Here is a 19,607-nt window from a genome sequence, read left to right on the forward strand (position 1 = left end):
GTGGGCAGCTAGCTGCATTCAGCCGGTTTGGGTGTGTGATTTTTCCAAAATCAGCCAAGGTACGCGCCATCTTCCCTTTGTGCGTCTCGACCCTGGCTCTCGACCCGAGTCGCCGCGTCAAAAAATGCATTTTTTAGCATTTCAGATATTCCGTTTTCGGAAGGTGCAGCAACAACCCCGTCAGCCATGTCAACCAACACCGTCATGTCCATCCTTCGGACTTGCAACTTTCGTCGATCTCTCATCTGCATCCGACCTTGATACGGGACTCCGGCCAATGAAAGCTTTGCATGATCCAGATGGGGAGCCCAAATGTACGGGTCGGTCAGCTCAGCTAGACTTTATTATAGATGGAGAGGTGGCACCTGAGACCCCGTGTTGCGCCACCGATCCGGTTCAACGTCACTCTGTCTGGGTCTAGCGCTGCATTGTTCCCTTGGCAAGCTCAGGATCTCCTCCCCAGCTGCTGTTCACACGCCCAGATGGCTGCTCTTGCACTCAGCTAGACAGCTGCACAGCGGTCAATCTAGCAGGTCTGAGCTTTGCTCAACGGCCGGCTTATGCGCTTGGTGTGAACAACAAACGCATCGCACGTTGAGCCCGATGCTTCTCTTCTTCTTCACACAGACCATCATACCAGCAGCTTTCAGGTCGAGCCAGTGACCCCTTCAATTTTTGACTACGTCTCGTGATGTTCGACTTGCTTCTTCGCGCTCTTACTTGCCGAGCATGCCAGCCAGGGCACCCAACCCACCTGAGTTGCCGCCGCCGATCAGACCCATCAGCATCGAGGGGTTCTTCATCGCGAGACCCATCGCCATCTGAGCGGCCGAGTTGACGGCGTCCTGCTTGCTGCCCTGTGCCTGACCCTGAGCATCCTTCTGATCGTACAGATCGGCGGCGTGGCTCATGGCCATGCTCATGAGCTTCTGCTGGAAGCCACCTCCCTGCTGTTGTTGCTGCTGCTGTCCACCGCCGCCGCTGAGGAGCGACTTGATTGCCGACAGACTGCCACATCAAGATGGTCATATCGTCAGTTTTTGTGTTTGTTTGAATGAACTCGTGTACGGGATGACTTACGCAGCGGCGTTGCCGATCTGGCCAGACGAGTTGGCGCCGGGCTGGTTGTGCACCTCGTCATTGTCCTGGAGCAGCTGCTGCTCGTCGACGTCCTGACGGCCGCCCTGGTTTTGCACAAACGAGGCGGCTTGCGAAAAGAGCGAGTTGTCGTGGTTTCCAGAGCTGAAGTCCTGGGCGAGGCCGGCGAGCGAGCCAAAGTCGAAACCACCGCCACCACCACCGCCAGAGTGGTGCTGCTGCTGCCGGTTGTCGTCGTTGTTGCCGTAGCCTTGGTTGTCGTCGCGGCCGTAGCCTTGGTTATCGTTGTTGCCATAGCCCTGGTTGCCACCAAAGCCCTGGTTGCCACCGTTGCCGTAGCCCTCGTCGTCGTTGTCGTTGCGGCGCTGGTTGTTGTTGCCGCCCTGGCTGTTCAGGAAGCCCTGCGCCATGTCGCCAATCTTGTTGAAGTCGAAGCCGGACATTGTGTATCGATATGCTCGTGTATGTGAGTGGTCGGTGAGAGGGAATGAGAGGATCTCGTGTTGGTCTCTTATAGGTCTGCTCTTACTGTAGCCAACCGCGTGAGAGCAACACTGAGCCATGCTGCGTGACGTTTCAAGCGCAGCCGAAGCTCTGTTTGCTGAGTCGGCTACGTCTAACGCTGCCTGAAGCTTCGGCAGCGCGCACGGCCCAGGAACTGTCTTCGGAAGCCAATTCAAGGCAAGGCTCTTCCTCTCCTTCTCGCATACTCGTGTGTTTCTTCTCGTGGAACAACTGCACAGCCAGTTGACGTGGACCTCAAGCGTCCCGCACCTGTGCATATATTGACCTGCCATGCTGGCTGAAGCAAGATTTTGCATCCGAATGGCATCTGCATGCTCCGCAACGGCGCTTGGACCAACACAGCGTTTCTCGCCTCCACTCCAGCGGCAACCGAAGATCTGACAATTTGTTAAAATTAACGCGATAGAGTAGGCACGCGTTGAGATTTTGAAAGTGTTGGTCTGCAAAGCGAGACCCGCGCCAGAGTCACTTCACACCAGCTGCAACTGCTTTCCACCAACACCATCATCGAAACGGACAGCTCCTCAGCTGCATGCTTCCAAGCACGTCATGACGCCCGTCGCAGGCTCGTCCTCGAGCGGTCTTCTGCCAGGAGCTGTCAGGTCCGGCTCGACAAGGACAGCGAGCAGATCGAAGACAAACAAGCGCATCGACCAGGAACGCATCGTCGACCACCTCTTGGCCGTCTTTTTGGATTCACAGGATGCACCATCAACGCCATCGAGCTCATCGAGAGCATCACAAAAGGCCAAGGCCATTAACTTCGTCGAGAAGGACTCGTGGTCACCCGCGGACGACGACGAGATTGCCGCGGCCTTACAAGGACTTTCGCTCAAGCACAGCATCCACCTCGACTACGAACTTGCCACCGCGCTCAAGCGATGCTATTCGCAGCTCCTCGTATCATGCGAGCGATCAGTGCGTCTCACGGATCAGGCTCGCGAGAGTGAAAAGCGACGAGGATCCGCAAATGCCCGCAATCTGCCAGATCCCTTGGTTCGACCGGATAACGTCGCGGATGCCGTTCGCTTCCTGCTGCAGCTCTCCAAGCCGGCAGACGTCACCGCACGCACTACTGCCAATCTCATGCTCAACGCGACACAATCGAATCGAGCACAGTATCTGACACCGGAGCAGCGGAGGCAGGCAGAGAAACGCGAATGGCTTGGCATCCTAGTCGACGAGCCGTTGGAAGGCGACGTTTGGGCCGACGATGACGTGGATCAAGACACCTCCGATCTATCGGATTGGAGTCTGGATTCGGACGACGAGAAGCGACTCAGGATCGGGGAAGGCTACGACAGCGACAAAGAGATTCGTAAAAGGAGAGACCGACTCACAGCGATCTCAGATTCGATACGACCTTCAGCCTCGTCTACACAGGACTACGCACAGCGCGAGCAATGGTCTCGTGCTCATCAACACAGACAACAAGCACTCAGAGCCGCTGGGAGTGGCACGCCAGCCAACCTCTCCGAATCAGATGTCGTCAGGGAGAGTGTCTCTGCGCTGCTAGGCTGCACATGCGCGCTCTTTCCGCCACAGCAGAGCGTACCGAGTGGCCTGAGCGAGCAGTTGGGAGCCATCACCTCGATCGCGAGCACTTTGACATCTCTGCGGAGATTCGTGGGCGGTGCGATCTCACAAGGCATTCAAGCTGTCAACGCCCTCACCCGCACACCCGCCGTCGAAGCCTTCGCCGAGCAATTGCGGATTCTCCTCGAACGCTTGCACTCCCGACTCTCTGAGATGGACGCCGACATTGCCGCTGCTTCGATGTCATTGCAGCCGATCAACATCCGGACGGACAGATATGCAACAATGACACAGCTGCTCGAGTTTCTGCATCGCGAGGCAGCTTCCGTACTACTCTTGGCCCGACTTCTGGAGGAGTTGGGCTTCATCTCAAATCGTAAAGCCGCGCCGGATACTTTCGCGGCGCATGTCTCTAGCGATCGCGCCCTCATCGACGGCCTGCAAGCCCTTCTCGGCTTCGTTCACCAACAGGACGAGGTCGCGTATTGCGACGACGTTCTTGCGGACCTCAGCACCTGTCTGCTCGCTGCTTGCCGACCCGCATGGCGGTCCGTCTGTCGCCTGCTGCAAAGAGGCCTCAGCTTTGCTGTCAATCGCGCCGACGACCTTCTCTTCAAGGATCGCCTCGTCCAGCACATGATCAAGCACGATGCGTCACTGTCCACATCAGACAGCACGTTCTGGACCTCGGGGTACAATGCCAAGCACTCGAGGGGCCATGCAACACTGGACGACGTTGTCGACCAAGGCTATAGCCCGCCTGCATTCCTGCAATCCATCGTGCAGGACGTGGTGACAACGGCAAAGGGTGTTGGACTGCTCCGCAGCCTGGGCATTGATGCGCTCGGCGAAGTCCAGCCAGACGGGGACCTCGATCGCATCCTTGGCCTTCGCAGTCTAGTACCAGCAAGCGTACTCCAGCAAGGGCGAGGAAGGCACCAAGAAGGCGATGTCGAGCACGCGCTCACCGGCGGCAACGCCTCAGTCAAACACGCTGCCGCAACACCGGAGGCAGCCAAGGCCACCCTTCGACGACTCCTATTCCCCAAGAGCGCCCAAGGCGCCGAATCAAAGCCATTAGAGGAGACCTTGCCGCAGACACCACTCTCACAGCCGGACTCTGAGCCGTCGTGGCAGCTCGGATCAGCGAATCGCAGATCGCGCACATCGAATCGACTTCTCGAGCCCATGCTCGGGCAAGCACTCCAGGAGCATCTTTCGCCCATCTCTGCTATCGTCCGCAAGCGCCTGTTCGAGGTGCTCTCCTCGCCCGTCACCGATGGCGGATACGCATTGCAGACCCACCTGAGAGCGTGCCACGGACTCTTTCTTATGCAAGAGGGCGCCGAGATGACCAGCTGGTTCGACTCGCTCTTTCGTGATCTCGATCGACCCAATGGCACGATTCGTGCCGTTCACCAACACCGTCTCAACTCGACCTTCATCGACGTGCTCGAGGCGCACGAGCCGGGCCGCGCTGGACAGGTATGGATCGATGCGAATCTGGTGCGCTTCTTCACTGGTGACGACGACGCCGACAGCGCAGCAGCAATCCGACAGAGAACCCGGATTCGCCGATTGGCCGATGTACAAGTCGAATACGAGGTGCCGTGGCCACTTACGTTTGCTTTCCCCACCGCTTGCATGCGGTTCTACCAGACCATGTTCACTACGCTACTCCAAGCCAGATATGCACAGTGGAAGCTGTCAGCGACGCTGAAGCTGGCAAAGCCCGAGACGATGCACATGCGCAAATTCTGGGCGCTCCGTCGACAAGCTCAGTGGCTCGTTCGAACGCTGATCGCTTTCCTGCAGAGCGACGTGCTGCTGGACGGCAGCGAGCGACTTTGTGCAGCTCTCGAAGGCGCGACCTCGCTCGACAGCGCGATCCAGATTCACACCGAGGCGCTCGAGCGGATGGAGAAGCTGTGCTTCCATCGCATCGAGCAGGTGAAGGTGAAGGAGCTCTTCGGCGCCGCTTGGCGCATTGGAGCCGAGGTGGTCAACAATTACGAACGATTCATCGGCACAAGCAGTCAGGGCGAGGACCGACTTGCGCGGCGAAAACGGCGAGAGCGACGCAAGAAGCAGAGAGACAGGGCGAAGCGCGAAGGCGCACCGCTAGGAGCGATCGTCGAAGAGGACGAAGAGGAGGAAGAGGAGGATGCGGAAGACGACCAGAACGAGGCGGATTACGGTGAACTTTTACGCGACTACGACGGTCCTGCGCAGCCCGGTGCGTACGACGTTTACAGCGACGACGTCACACTAGCCCGCTCGGACGCATTCGGCTCAACCTCTGTCGACGCCTCGATGAGCGTCGATACGTCTGCGAGCTGGCTGGACTCCGAGACGAACAAGCGCGAGCGGTTCCGGGTAGAATGCGAGCGCCAACGCAAAGCTCTGCTTCGACTGGTGGAAGAGCTCAAGGTCAATGTCGACGACCAGATTGGCAGGATCGCGGCACGGGCAGCGGCACAAGCTCAGGATGCGACGCTCGCCGACCGGGCTTTGCAAGAGCATGACTATGCAAGGGCAAAGTGGCAGGGCTTGCTCGATGCGCTTGCTTGGTCCGACCTGAGCTACTGAGGTCCACACTTCCGCCTTCTGAGATGGGTTTCCTACCAATTCCATCATCCTTTCTGTTGACTCGTACCTGCAGCTGCAATGTCCGTGCCTGCTCGGCTTGCCACACATATGAAACGAGGCATTCGTCTACGCCATGCACGATTGAGAACTGAAGGCAGCTGGATCAGGGTCCAAAGTAGTCACAGCGCGTCGCAAAAGCGAGACGCGAAATTTCCCAGTTGGAAATGGCGTAGCCAGGATTGCACGCCCTTAGCGTTCAGCGCGCACGGCCAGAGCGCAAAAGTGGAGAGCCAGCCGACCAAAGCCTCAAGTCGCGATTCTCAAACGGCCTTGCCGCTTCGGTCCTGCTTCTATCCCAACGTCAAGCTCCTACAGCAACTCTCAGCCTACCATATACCCCGAGGCTTCGCTCACGCCAGGAGCAAGCTCTTATACAACGCCACTTGGACCAAGGCTCGATCGATCAGCTGAGATCCACACCAACGTCAGAGATCGGTCTTCTCATCTGACCACTCATCACGTTCGGCTTCACCGACTGGCTGTGCTGGCTTGACTCAGCTCGGTCGACGCCGCCTTCAGCGACTCGTCACAGTCTCTTACGATCCAACGATACGCTCAGGGTGTCGTTCAACGTCAGCTGCCTGCTCGAAAGCGGACCTTCTCACGGCCTGACCGTCGTTGGAAGACCAGGTTTCGCCTCGCCCATCTTTGGCAGCACCGCGCGCTTCGTCTTCTCAGCTGGGATCTCAGAGCTGTATTGTCGCTCCTCGCGCTCTAAACGCTGCTCTTCTCGCCCATCGGAGCTCCCATCGAGACCATCGCCGAACAGCAGCAAACGGCCATGAACCCACCATGTCATGCTCTCTGATCGCTCATCGCCCAACAACAGAGCGATGATGACCGTACAGCTACACGATCCGGCGGTGTCTTCGCTGGGGATAGGACCGTCCACAGTAAGGCGCTCTGTGTCACCCAAGAAGTTAGCCAGCACAACGCAGATCGCAGTGCCATCTCCGAGTCCTGTCAAAAAACGCAAGCTGGTTGCTCCAGGCGCCGTCAAGAAGAGACCAGCAACGACACCAGGGCGTTTGAAGCAAAGAGCTCCTCCACACGACCTCTGCGCTTTCTGCCTCCAACCGGCTGATCGAGGTCCCAAAGGCGACTCGCTCAAGCTGCTCATCTCCTGCTCCGAATGCGGTAGCAGCGGGCATCCCTCCTGCTTGAAGTGGGGCCGTCAGCCGACCAAGGTTCGCGAAGCATCGTCCTACGATTGGCGATGCATCGAATGCAAGAAGTGCGAAATATGCCGTGACAAAGGCGATGATGTGAGTTTGGCAACTTCCGCCCACCATGACGCAGAGAACAATGCAGCGCGACTTCCGACTTCATTTCGTGGGACCCGTTCACTGACTCGTCGAATGCCTCACCTATGTCTTGCTCCGTCCCAACAGGCTCAGCTCATGTTCTGCGACCGATGCGACCGGGGCTGGCATCTCTACTGTCTGTCCCCTCCTCTCTCGAAACCGCCAAAACAGTGGCATTGCCCAACGTGCGAATCCGGCCATCAGCATCAGCACTGGGCATCGCAGGCGCAAACGATACCCGCAGGTCGCACGGCATCTCTGCAATCTACACCCTTCCGTTCAGACTCTGACGGTCAAATCATGCGCACCTCGACATCTGGAAGACCCAAGAAGCCTTCCAACCCCGACCGCAGCATCGACTCGCTGTTCACCGCACAAGCCTCGCTGAACAAGGGCAAAGAGGCACAAATGCTGGCGGGCTCCAGCTTGGCCGTCGTCAGCACGCTCAAGAACAATCTCTTCAGTGCAGCTGGCTCGTTTCTCAGCTTCTCCCCCGGATCACCATGGTCCTCACGGTCTACAGATCAACCTCCTGATGGGCTCACGACCTTGAACGGCTCTGCGCGGAAAGCTGCTGGAACGCCAACGGGCAACAAGCGTGGACGACCAAGAAAATCGGCGAGCGCGTCTGGGTCGAATCGCAAGACACCGTCCAAACTCAAAGGCACCGGTAGGCTTGCCAGTAGCAGCAGGAACACAATCGATGGCGACCAAGACGGCTCAGGCTCGTCGGATGGAGAGCCCTCAGAGCGCGGGCTAGCCGATGGAGAGTCCGCGAGAGGAGGCGCGGACGACGACGATGAAGATGCAGCCAGTGATCGCGATGCCATGAAGAGCAGCGAGGAGGAAGATCCCTTTGGCGGTGTTCTGCAAGGCTCGGATGCCCTCACGCTGCCGTACAAGCCAACGCAGCAGGACACGGAGCGCTTTCAACGAGCACAGAAAGCCGCCGAAGCGAGGCTGGGTGGCACTCTGGCCAGCCTGCCGGGCTCATCCAGCAGTCGCATCATCCGAAGGCCAGGTCCTGCAGCGACGGGAGCCTGGGGCTCTGCAGCTGCTTCGCCGCGCCATCCGAGCTCCATCTCTTCCCTGGAAACGCCCGGCAGCGGCCCTCGCATTTCTCGCACTCAGCTCGTCCCTCGGCAGTCACCATCAGGCACGCCGGCACCTTCACAGGTCGAGATCACGACGTCGGCCAGCAGTGCAGAGACCGGGAACGCTTCGCCCATCAAGTGCATTCGCTTCGGCGACTTTGACATCGATACATGGTACCAGGCGCCATATCCAGAGGAGTACAGCATGGTGCCAGACGGACGGCTTTGGATCTGCGAGTTCTGCCTCAAGTACATGAAGAGTCGCTTCATGGCGCAACGACACCGGCTCAAGTGCAAGATGAGACACCCACCAGGCGACGAGATCTACCGGGACGGCAACATTTGCGTCTACGAGGTCGATGGCAGGAAGAACAAGATCTACTGCCAGAACCTCTGTCTGCTTGCCAAGATGTTCCTCGACCACAAGACGCTCTACTACGACGTCGAGCCATTCCTCTTCTACATCGTGACCGAAGGAGACAGCATGGGCGATCACTTTGTCGGCTACTTCAGTAAGGAGAAGCGCAGCCCGATGAACTATAACGTGTCCTGTATCATGACGCTTCCGGTGCGCCAGAGGAGAGGATGGGGGAACTTTCTGATCGACATCAGTTTCCTGCTGTCAAAAAAGGAGGGACGAGTTGGCTCGCCCGAGAAGCCACTCAGTGACCTTGGCCTGCTGAGCTACAGAAATTATTGGACTCTGGCGGTTTTTTACTATCTGCGCATCGCACCGGACGAGGTGACCATGGACGACATCAGCCGCGGTACGGCCATGCAGCTGGAGGACATCTTCTATGTGCTTCGCGAGCAGGACATGATCGTGGTCTACGATGGCAACAACGGAAACAGCAGGACGCCAGCGACAAGCAAGTATCGCGCGCGGGACGGAATTGCAGCCGCGAAAGGCACTGGTCTCGCACTCGCTGGCGGTTCCGCTGCAGCAGTTGAACCTCAACCGCGAAAGCGAGGCAGACCTCCTCTGCATCCTCGACCTCCACCTGCGGCAGAGCCGCCTTCGTACAAGGATCGAGACAAGAACGCAGCCGCCTCGCTTCCTCGCGACTATCGCATCCATTTCGATCGAGACTACGTGATCGCCCATCTCAAGAACTACGAGTCGAAAGGATATCTCAAGGTGCGAGCGGATAGGCTCAAGTGGACGCCCTTCCTCGTGTCTCGGTCGTTCCTCCAGCCTATTCCTTCGCCATCCAATGGACACAGCGGCGGATCGACCGTCGGGCAATCGAACGGCACACCAGGTCCCTCTGGTAGCGGCACGTTCACTCCTGCCGAGATGATGGCCAATCTAGGCTATTCCGTGCTCGACCGCGTCCAAAAGACGCCTGGCAGAAGCGACGCGGCGAGCGCACGTGCAAGCCCAGCGGCGACTGCTGGGCGACGTCCGGTGGTGCGGGCGAGCTTCACGGCCGTGGCTTCGGCGTCGACCAGTGCAAACGATTTCGCACAAGCGCAGGAGGTCAACAGCCCAGGACGCTCTTCCATCGCGACGCCCACACCATCGCCTCCCAAGAAGCGCTACAGACCTGCGCCGCCGCCTGGAAGCGCCCTGTACGGCGCAGCTCTCGGGAGCAATCAGAGCGGTGGAAGCGACCTCGGCACAGGTACCGAGTCTATGCCCAGCATGTGGCAGTCCAGCCAGCCAGGTTCGGCCTCTACCACGCAGAGCGTCGACGCAAGTGCTCCGTATTCTGGAGGTGCCTGGGCTGACGGAGGCGTGGCTGCTGACGCAGATGCGGATGCGGATGCAGATGGCGACTACGAAGCTGACGAGTATCTGCCGGACGCTGCTCCCATCACAGCCAAATCGGCTCTAACCGCATTCCCGCCCAAGACACCCGAGGCTGCACGCCTGCCCATTGATCCCGAGCACCTACAGCGCGTGCTCGCAGCCAGCTCGGGCGTGTCAAATGGCCAATTCACGCCCAATGACTTTCCGGGCCAGATGCAGATGGGGATGGCGAGTCCATGGACCGCGCGGGACGGTGCGACTGCTACGCCGGATCCATACGACCAGGATGCCGATTTCGGAGACGAGGACGCCGATGGCAGCGACGAGGATGCTCCTGGCAGCGATGATCCGGGCCTCGATGACATCTGAGCGTCGTCAGGCGATGCAGCACCATACGCAGACAATTTGCATTTCACCAAGAAATCATCCTCGTTGATAGAGACCAGGCTACCCACCACTCTGTACCACTTTCCGACTCTTGTAACAACACACTGCCTCTTGCGCTTCGACCTTGAGATCTACGCTCTGTGCCGCTCTCGAAGAGTCTGAGAGAGCGAATCAAGGTGATGAAGATGAGGAAGAGGTCGATGATACTTTCAGCTTTGAGAGCGTCAGACCAAGAGCCAAGACTACGGTGAGATTGAAATTGCTTGCAGGGCGGAATACAATTCTGGATTTGCTGTTGATAGCTGCTTGTGAGGATCAAATCGACGAAAAACAATTTCTGCGTGCCGCGAGCCTCGCGTTGGTGGTTCCTGTTCTTCTTAACGCTAGGCTGACGCGCTGTCTGGCATGGAAGGACCCTTCCCTTCTTGCACTCTCTCACACACTCACGGAGCTAAGCAGACCGACCGAAGATTGACGAGTGTTGCGTGTGTCTTCCTTTTTATCGGCTCTTCAACTTGGCATCGGCCATCTTTCGTCTTGCTCTTCTGATCACTCTCGACCATCGTCTCCTCCTTCTTGGCATCTCCATCTGGACCGTCTCTGTTACGCCACACACAAGGATTGCTGCTTCGTCTCATCCTTTGTTAGCAGGACGCCAGTCTGCATACTTCCACCGGGCTTTTCATTTGGTTGTTCATCCTTCATATCTCTGCACGGACCGTCCTCGACCGGCTCTTCTTTCGGCACAATCGATCGACAGGCAGCAAGCTGATCGCAGAGCTTGTCGGCTTCTGCAACCCGTCAAGATTTCCTCACGGTCCGTCCGCGTGTCGCATCGTACTTGCATCAGAGGCATTCGGATCCACTCGATAGCATCAAGCACGGATCCAAGCTGCAACTGCGCCCCCGACTTTGCATGTAGATCAGCTTTCATCGGTATCGCTCGCTCCTACCATCGCCGCTGCATCAATATTGGCTCTCTAGCTGTTCCGTAGCTCGACGTTCCAGCAACGTCCTGCTGACACTTGATACATAGGGCATCATGTTTGTAAGTGTTCTGCGTGCCCTTGTCGGCGCCAGCTCTTGGGCATCCGATTGCGCTCTAGCGGGGCATGCGAATCGGTGCCAGCGTCGTAGACCGGCTCAAACTCGCTGTCGTTCGGCAAAACTGACCCACCTCTTGAAATCGTGTCCTGTCTCTCCTCCATCATGCACCTGATACCATGGTCCGCGTTCAAATCTATAGTGGAGATTTGGCTTCTCGTCGGTCTCGACGCTAGACACGCTCCTCGACAAACCGAACGTCACCCTCGAGGATGTTCTGGACGAGGATGACTTGTTGCAAGAATGCAAGTCGCAAAATCAAAAGCTCAACAACTTTCTTCGACAGCCACGCATCGTCAAGAGGCTGATGGAGCATGTCGTCGGCACCGCGACCGTGGGTGGCGCAGGAGGCAAGGATTGGGAGGAGAAAGTCAAGTTCAAGTATCCATATGTCGCCTCGGAGGTGCTTAGCTGCAGCGAGGTGTGGCCCATCATCGACGCCATCTTTTCGGATCCCCACGAGTACCTCGTGCCATTCTGGAATGCCGTTCTCACTTCAAATCCATCGCCATCGCAGGCACCTCTGCCCATGCACTCACATCCTCTCTTTGCCGAAAACGCCGCCACATCCTCTTCCTCCGCCAACGCCTCTCCTTCGACCTCTCCCGCTGGTCATCTCAGCGTCACCAACTTTACCGACTTTTCCAATTCGGCGTCAGGCAGCGCCAGCAGCTCTCGGTCTCCTTCCGAGTCTGAGTCGGAAGCTGACGGCAGGTTGCGAGCCACCAGCGCCCTCGACAATGGGCCAGGACGCGGCGTGCTCGCCGGCTACTGGGCCAAGGTAAACGGCGCCTATCTCGAACGCAAGCCCATCGAGATGCTCGAGTTCATCAAGGAGCAGCCTCGGATCGTGGAGCGCTTCGTTGCGCATCTCGAGACACCCGCCGTCGTCGACCTGCTCTTCCGCATCATCCAGATGGAGGAGACCGTGCGGACACCTGGCCAGACCACCGACATCATTGACTGGCTCTCGTCGCAAGACTTGATATCGCGCACCGTCGACCTTCTCGCACCCAACTACTCGGTGGATATCCACAACACGGTCTCGGAGCTGCTCAAGGCCATCATCGCTCTGTCCGCACCCTCGCCTGCCGCTCTCAACCAGGGCCAAGGCCAGGAGCTGGGCGGCGGTCTCAACGAGTCGCAGGAGAACACGGCTGGCATCAACAACCGCCTCGTGCGCGAACTAGCGAGCGAGCCTATCGTCCGCAAGATGGTCGGCTACATGCTTGATTCGCAGCTGCCACGGCAGTTGCATCGTCGTCTCACAGATGTCGCCGACGAACAGCTATCGCAACTCTCGGCGAGCGGGTTGCGCAAGCCATCGCAAAAAGGTGATTCGTCGCTGTCGACGCTGACGGAGGGTGCGATCTCCTCGTCCGCAGTGGAGGATGATGAAGACGACGAGTCGTTCGCACGACCCTTGAATCCGCGCGAGTTCCCCGCGTCCGAGTCGAGATCACCCGGGCAAATGGATCACCGTGGCTCAACGGCAACACTCCGTCCCGACAACCTATTCCCGGCCGTCGCGGCGCCTACTGTAGCCATCACAGCTGAGACCTGCAGTTCGACGCTAGTGACGTGCATCGGCGTCTTCATCGAGCTCATCCGCAAGAACAACAGCGACTACTTTGAGCAGCATCTTCTCCGCACCCTGCACAATCACCTGGTCAAGAGGCAAAGCGAGTTGACAGAGACACGATTGCAGAAGAAAGAAGAAGAAGAGGCTGCTGGCTCAAAGACCGAGGGTGGACCTGGTGCCTCGACGGGCGCGGACAAGCAGACGGACGAAGAGTCGGTCAACAAAGCGATTGAGGCGCTTGATGAAGAGGAAGAGGATGTGCAAGGCATGGAGGAGGCCATGTCCGAGATCGTCGACAAGATGGGCCTCGTGCATCTCGGACCGATGCTGCGAGTGCTGTCGGAGCGTCTGTCCGACTTTCAGCAGCTGGTCAAGGAGCCGAGGGAGCGTGATGTCACGATCCCGACCTCGGTCGGTGATGTGGCCCCGCTCACGTTCGAGAGGTATCGCATCACCGAGCTGTACGCCGAGCTGCTGCATTGTTCCAACATGGCGCTACTCAACCGCGCGCCTGGCGAGGGACCGCAGTACTCGGACGACGGCGTCTTGATGGGTGGTCTCGAGGGTCTTCAGACGCTGGCACGCACGTTGCAAGGTGCGGATGGGCCCGAAGTCGGAGACACTTCGACCAGCGCAGAGGCGGAAACTCCACAAGAGAAAGCCACAGAAGACGAGCAGTCAAAGAGTGAAGAGGCGACTGCTGGGAACGCTGCTGAAGCCAGCAGCTCTTTAGCACCTCGTGTTTCTGGACACGGCCGCGACAAGTCTAGCGCCGGTGCCTCCACCGACTCCACAGACGAAGCGGACGACGAGGCTCTTCTCAAAGAGGTCTCCCTTGCCGACAAGACCAACACGGAGGGCAGCAGCAGCGACAGCACCACTGACGCACAGGCCGAGTCCTCGAGCAAGAGCTCGACCAACGAAAGTCAAAGCGTAACGACGAGCGACTCTGTCGAAGAAGACAAGGGCGATGCTGCCTCCATCCGCTCTGCGCTCTCTGGGCTGTCCCTCGCCGAGCTGACGGCACCTAGACTTTCCGGTCCGCCCAGTCCCATCGACGAGGCCAAGGACTACGTCGTCGGCGACATGCTCAAGCGCAAGTTCCTCGAATGCGGCATCCTCCCCTCGCTGCTCGATCTGTTCTTCGACTACCCCTGGAACAATTTCCTTCACAACGTCGTCTACGACATTCTGCAACAATGCTTCAACGGTCGAATGGACGTCGGTCTCAACCGCAAGCTCACCGTCGCCGTATTCGACGAGGGCCACCTCACCTCACGCATCGTCGAGGGTCGCAAGCGCAACGAGACGTCCGTCGCTGGTCCTCGCCGAATCCGTCTTGGATTCATGGGTCACATGAACCTCATCGCGGAAGAGACGGTGAAGCTGCTCGAGCGGTACCCGCTCGAGATCGCGCGACCCGTCGAATCCTTCACCGAACGCGAGGAGTGGCGTCAGGTGGTGTCCGAGACGCTCGAGGAGATTCGCGAGAAGGAAGGTGGGCCGTTAGCGTTCAACCGTGGACACGAGGGGATGTCCATGTCGTTCGGTTCCGGTGCGGACGATGATGATGATGATGCAGGGATTGGCGGTGCGGGCAGCAGCAGCTTTGCCAGCTATCTTTCGAGCCAGATTGGCGGTGCAGCGGGGTCGGACGACGACGATAGCGACGATGAAGCGTCGTGGTTGTCGAGCGAGATGAAGCGCGGTGGGGACAAGGAGGGGAGTGGATTTGATGATGCGTTTGCGCCGCGCCACTCGGGGAGTGGGAGTGGCGAGTTGGGCGATGACGATGAGGACGATGATTGGGGACCGTTTGCCGATCCTAGCGATGGTGGTGCAGGAGGGGCGACGCAGAGCTTCGACTTTACGTCCGGTGGTGGGAGCAGCAACGCAAACCCGTTTGCGGAGAACCTCACTCCTGCCGACTGGTCAGCACAATTCCGGAAGGAGTACCACGAGGAGGAGCGGACGGGTGGCGAGCAGGATAGCGGGTCCGATGACGACGAGGATGAGGACGAGGACGAGACGGGGACCGAGAAAGACGAGTCGGCGCTCAGCACCAGCCCTCTTCCCGGGACATCTACGTTCGCACCCGCCACAGACGTCGTCAGCAAGGCCCACGCGCGTCGGCCCTCGCTGGGCCAGCTCGAAGCTCCGGAGACCACTGCGGACCGTCGTCGAGGCTCACTCGGCTCCGCAGGCCCAGAGATCTCAGACGTCACGGATACAGAGGATCCTCTCGGCCCAGGTATTCCGACCGAGGTGAGCAGGAGCGAAGAGGGTAAGCTGCAAAGGACGCTGGCCGATGGGACCAAGGTCGTCGTGCCGCTCGACGAGGTCGCGCTGGGTGCGGGAGAACTCAGCGAAAAGGATGCGTAGAGCGAGGAGGCAGCGGAACGCACACGCACCCGCTCGACCTTCGACAAAAGTATGCGCTTGGAAGTGCATGCAATTCTCAAGTATCGTTATAGACTGATGCGCTCTCTGTCTGCGGTGTGATCGGCGACAGCTGCCTCGAGGTGAACAGGGTTGAGACGAAGATCCTACCAAACATTACGACCCTTACGGCGCACAATCGTGCAGTCTGACTCTTTTCCACTTCCCACTCATGCTCGCAAACACACTCGCTTCTGTCCACCGACATGATACAATCGACAAACTTGTATTGCTTCTGAGGAAGATCTCAGTACCCGACGCTGACGAGATAGTCGCCGAGACCTTCGGCGACCTTGTTGGCCTCGCCGGGGATGATGGGTGCGACGTAGACGCACACGAGCACCGCCTGGTTCGTCTTTACCGCCACCAATCCGTCGCCCTGTTCAACCACACGCGCAAAATCATGTCAGCAGCCATCCTGACCGGGAAAGAAAGAAAGGAGGGTTGCAACTTACGCCCTGCTTGCCGTAGATCGTCCTCGGTGTGACACCGAGCGTGAAGAACTTCTTGCCGTTGGCACGGACGCCCCCTGCTTGCAAGCCGGACGGGTCTTCGAAGCCGGCAATGATGGCCTTTTGCTCCTCGGCGGTCACCTGTGGAGGCAAGAAGAGAGAAAAGGATGGATTGTGCTGGTCAGTACTGCGTGTCCGGGTTCGAAAGGGGCATGCGAGGTCATCTGAAGCAGACGGAGCGCATCGAGCACACTCTTGCTCGCTATCCATCGATGCATCCCGGTCGCCCGGCTGCGCGGCCGATGAGACGGCACCATGGCTGCTGGTGCAACGCTGTATCTGCTCCCTGCTCCACAGGCTCGCCTCCGATCGCGCTCTTCGCACCACCGCCCCGCTCCTCGCTCTATCATCCGCATCTAAAACTCACATTGAACCCAGAGCTGGTCGCCCAAACGCCGCCCTTCAAGCCGATGATGGCGGCCTGGGTGATCTTGCCCGTGCCGACGAGGTTGGTGTCTACGTAGCCTTGCCAAGACATTGTGTGCGTGTGTCCCGGAAAAGGTGTTGGTATCGGTGATGGAAAGAGTGTGGTGTTGGTCTTGGAAGGAATCAGCAGTGTGCGTGTGCCTTTTTTGGGCAGGGCTCCCGGGCGAAAGGCGTGCGTGTGGCCTGGTCAAAGCGCGCCAACGCACGCTAAAGGGGCTGTGTGTTTTTGTGGAGGATTGGACTAGATCGACGCGCTTTAGATCGACGCATGGCAGCCAGGTGTTCGCCCGGGATCTTTCCGAGCTGATTATCGTGGGATCGGAAAATGTTGGAAGGAAGCACGAACCAACCTATGCGCAGGACCCACATATGCTTCGTTTCGTTCGAACCATCACAATCACACGTACCCTAACCACATCGTATACATTCGCAACAATGGCACGCACATTCTTCGTCGGCGGCAACTGGAAGATGAACGGCTCGCTCGAGTCTACCAAGGAGCTCACCCAGACGCTCACCTCGGCCAAGCTCGACAGCAACGTTGGTGCGTTTCTCTCAAAAGATTCCTCCCCCTAAAAGTGAGCGGTGTGCTGACTCTGACCTTCCATCTCTGTGCTTTCATCCTATTTGCTGGCTGCAGAGGTCGTTGTGTCGCCTCCTGCGCTGCACCTGCTGACCGTTCAGGAGGCGCTCAAGGGCTCCTCGGTCAAGGTGGCCGCGCAGAACGCGTACCACAAGGCCTCGGGCGCCTTCACGGGCGAGATCTCGGTCAACATGCTCAAGGACGCCTCGATCCCTTGGGTCATCCTGGGTCACTCGGAACGTCGCACGCTGTTCCACGAGTCGGACGCGCAAGTTGCCGAAAAGACCGCCGCTGCTCTCGCCGCCGACCTCTCAGTCATCCTTTGCATCGGTGAGACGCTCGAGCAGCGCGAGGCGAACCAGACGGTCGACGTTGTCGTTCGTCAACTCGACGCTGTTGCAGCCCAAGTTAAAGACTGGTCCAAGATCGTGGTTGCCTACGAACCCGTCTGGGCCATTGGCACGGGTAAGGTGGCCACCAGCGAGCAGGCGCAGGAGGTTCATGCGGCTATTCGCAAGTGGGCCGCCGACAAGCTCGGCAAGACCACCGCCGAGACGCTGAGGATCATCTACGGCGGAAGCGTCGCCGGTAAGAACTGCAAGGAGCTCGCTCAGCAGCCTGACATCGACGGTTTCCTCGTCGGCGGTGCAAGCTTGAAGCCCGAGTTCGTCGACATTGTCAACGCCAACAACTGACTAGCTGGCCAGTCGGCACGGATCTAGCGATTCATGTTCGACTACCCCACGAAAGGAAAACACGAGAGACACAACTCGTAGAGAGACACGACCATATGTCTACAAGAGTCAATGCAGATGCATTCTGATGAAACCGCGGCATTGTGTGTCGGTGCGCGTGTGTGGTGCTTGACAGTCGGATTGAGGCGAGATTGCAGAGACCGGCGCGCGGGAGCCACAAGGGCGAGCACTTGCTCGCATTCGCACTTCACACTCACATCACAGACCCAGTGCACGCACGTCTCGCCCTCTGGCTAGTTCGAACAGCTTGCATTAGATTCTCTATAACAACATTGGTGGTGAGCGCTCACACCCTCTCGATGACAATCGCAATCCCCTGTCCGCCACCGATGCACGCCGCGCCCAGCGCATACTTCTTGTCCAACCTGATCAGGTTGTGCGTCAGATTGGCCATGATCCTTGCGCCACTGGCGCCGAGGGGGTGACCGAGGGCGATGGCGCCACCGAAAACGTTCGTCTTGTCATTGGGCAGTTCGAGCTCCTTTTGCACACTGAGGAACTGTGCGGCAAAGGCCTCGTTGACCTCGATGAGGTCCATATCGCTGATCTTGAGACCGGCGCGGTTGAGGGCGAGCTTGGCCGCTTCAACGGGACCGATGCCCATGATGCTCGGTTCGCACGCGGTCACGCCGTAGCTGACGATACGGGCGAGGGGGGTGATACCGAACTTCTTGATCGCCTCTTCCGAGGCGACGACGTTGGCAGCCGCACCATCGCAGATGCCCGAGGCGTTACCGGCACTCACCGTGCCCTCCTTCTTGAACACAGAGGGCAACTTGCCGAGGCTCTCGACGGTGGTCTTGGCACGCGGGTGTTCGTCCGCTTCGAAGCTCTCGGTGGTCTTCTTGGTCTTGATCTCCACGGGAACGATTTCGTCCTTGAACGCCCCCTCGCTCAGCGCCTTCTGGTAGCGTTGCTGGGTTTGCAGCGCGTACTCATCGCACTGCTGACGAGTGATCCCGTACTTGGCAGCGAGGTTCTCAGCGGTGATGCCCATAGGTGTAGGTGTAGGCACCTGATCGGTCAACGCCGCCGCTAGCGAATCGACCAGCTTGAGGTCCACACCGTAGCGCGTGTTTCCGAACCTCACACCATTGAGCGTGTAGGGCGCTTGAGACATGCTCTCCGTTCCACCGGTCAGCACGACGTCGGAATCACCAACACGAATCTCGTGCACCGCATTGATAATGCTTTGGAATCCACTACCGCAGAGACGGTTGACGGTGAGAGCGGGAACGGTGACAGGCAAACCGGCGTGGTGCCCCACATGACGGGCCAGGTAAGCCGCCGTGTTGTCCGACGCATGCACGTTGCCAAAGATCGTAGCATCCACCTGCGTCTGCGAGGGCAACTGCGACAGCGCCGCTTTGGAAGCCAGACCGCCGAGTTGCGAAGCGGTAAAGTTGGAAAGCTTGCCACCGAACGCGCCGAAGGGCGTACGCTTGGCCGCGACGATGAATGCCTGGTTGACCATTTTTGAGAGAGCTTGATGGGTGTTGGTGGGGAAGAAGGAGGGAGAAGCGGGGTGTTGTGGAGTAAGAGTCGGGCAAGCTGAGCCAAACGAGAAGATCGACGGGCGCGCGAGGAAGGAGGGGTCAGACCTTCCGATCCAACCCTGCCAGTGGAGTTAGCGGCTCTCCCCTGTGCCAGCAAGCGAAGAGCCGCGCGCCACCTTTCACATTCAGCAGAACGACCGGCCCACGCAGCGCCCCGGTTTGCCGATCAAGGGTCAATTCCAATTCTTCGCCCTCACACTAAATCGCGCTCTAACATCATGCGGAAAATTTGCACATGCACGACGTCCAACTGCGCGCCTCCTCATCCTGTCGCAGCCCTGATGTCCAACAGTGTCCTCTTGAA

At 58.7% G+C, this 19,607-nt stretch overlaps 7 protein-coding genes across 7 annotated transcripts; 4 read left to right on the top strand and 3 right to left on the bottom strand.

Moving 5' to 3' along the window:
* Positions 1–716: 716 nt before the first annotated feature.
* PSEUBRA_005755 (uncharacterized protein) lies at positions 717–1,541 on the bottom strand (the record flags this gene model as incomplete). Its single annotated transcript, XM_016439171.1, has 2 exons — positions 717–1,008; positions 1,081–1,541. The coding sequence occupies 2 exons, from the start codon at positions 1,539–1,541 to the stop codon at positions 717–719; spliced, it is 753 nt and encodes a 250-aa protein (XP_016289943.1).
* A 631-nt stretch (positions 1,542–2,172) lies between these two features.
* PSEUBRA_005756 (Gamma-tubulin complex component protein) lies at positions 2,173–5,748 on the top strand (the record flags this gene model as incomplete). Its single annotated transcript, XM_059465666.1, has 1 exon — positions 2,173–5,748. The coding sequence occupies one exon, from the start codon at positions 2,173–2,175 to the stop codon at positions 5,746–5,748; it is 3,576 nt and encodes a 1,191-aa protein (XP_059320339.1).
* A 1,664-nt stretch (positions 5,749–7,412) lies between these two features.
* Positions 7,413–10,328, top strand: PSEUBRA_005757 (MOZ/SAS-like protein; the record flags this gene model as incomplete). Its single annotated transcript, XM_016439159.2, has 1 exon — positions 7,413–10,328. The coding sequence occupies one exon, from the start codon at positions 7,413–7,415 to the stop codon at positions 10,326–10,328; it is 2,916 nt and encodes a 971-aa protein (XP_016289945.2).
* Positions 10,329–11,388: 1,060 nt separating this feature from the next.
* PSEUBRA_005758 (SIT4 phosphatase-associated protein family) lies at positions 11,389–15,414 on the top strand (the record flags this gene model as incomplete). The annotated part of the gene is made up of 2 exons (XM_016439151.1): positions 11,389–11,394; positions 11,593–15,414. The coding sequence occupies 2 exons, from the start codon at positions 11,389–11,391 to the stop codon at positions 15,412–15,414; spliced, it is 3,828 nt and encodes a 1,275-aa protein (XP_016289946.1).
* A 304-nt stretch (positions 15,415–15,718) lies between these two features.
* Positions 15,719–16,461, bottom strand: PSEUBRA_005759 (Profilin; the record flags this gene model as incomplete). The annotated part of the gene is made up of 3 exons (XM_016439176.1): positions 15,719–15,850; positions 15,927–16,064; positions 16,351–16,461. The coding sequence occupies 3 exons, from the start codon at positions 16,459–16,461 to the stop codon at positions 15,719–15,721; spliced, it is 381 nt and encodes a 126-aa protein (XP_016289947.1).
* A 383-nt stretch (positions 16,462–16,844) lies between these two features.
* PSEUBRA_005760 (Triosephosphate isomerase) lies at positions 16,845–17,687 on the top strand (the record flags this gene model as incomplete). Its single annotated transcript, XM_016439162.1, has 2 exons — positions 16,845–16,953; positions 17,050–17,687. The coding sequence occupies 2 exons, from the start codon at positions 16,845–16,847 to the stop codon at positions 17,685–17,687; spliced, it is 747 nt and encodes a 248-aa protein (XP_016289948.1).
* Positions 17,688–18,033: 346 nt separating this feature from the next.
* On the bottom strand, positions 18,034–19,221 carry PSEUBRA_005761 (Thiolase, N-terminal; the record flags this gene model as incomplete). The annotated part of the gene is made up of 1 exon (XM_016439169.1): positions 18,034–19,221. One exon carries the CDS (start codon positions 19,219–19,221, stop codon positions 18,034–18,036), a length of 1,188 nt encoding a protein of 395 aa, XP_016289949.1.
* Positions 19,222–19,607: the final 386 nt, after the last annotated feature.

Source organism: Kalmanozyma brasiliensis (genome assembly GCF_000497045.1).
Source record: "Kalmanozyma brasiliensis GHG001 unplaced genomic scaffold PSEUBRA_SCAF7, whole genome shotgun sequence".
Classification (NCBI taxonomy): Eukaryota; Fungi; Basidiomycota; class Ustilaginomycetes; order Ustilaginales; genus Kalmanozyma; species Kalmanozyma brasiliensis.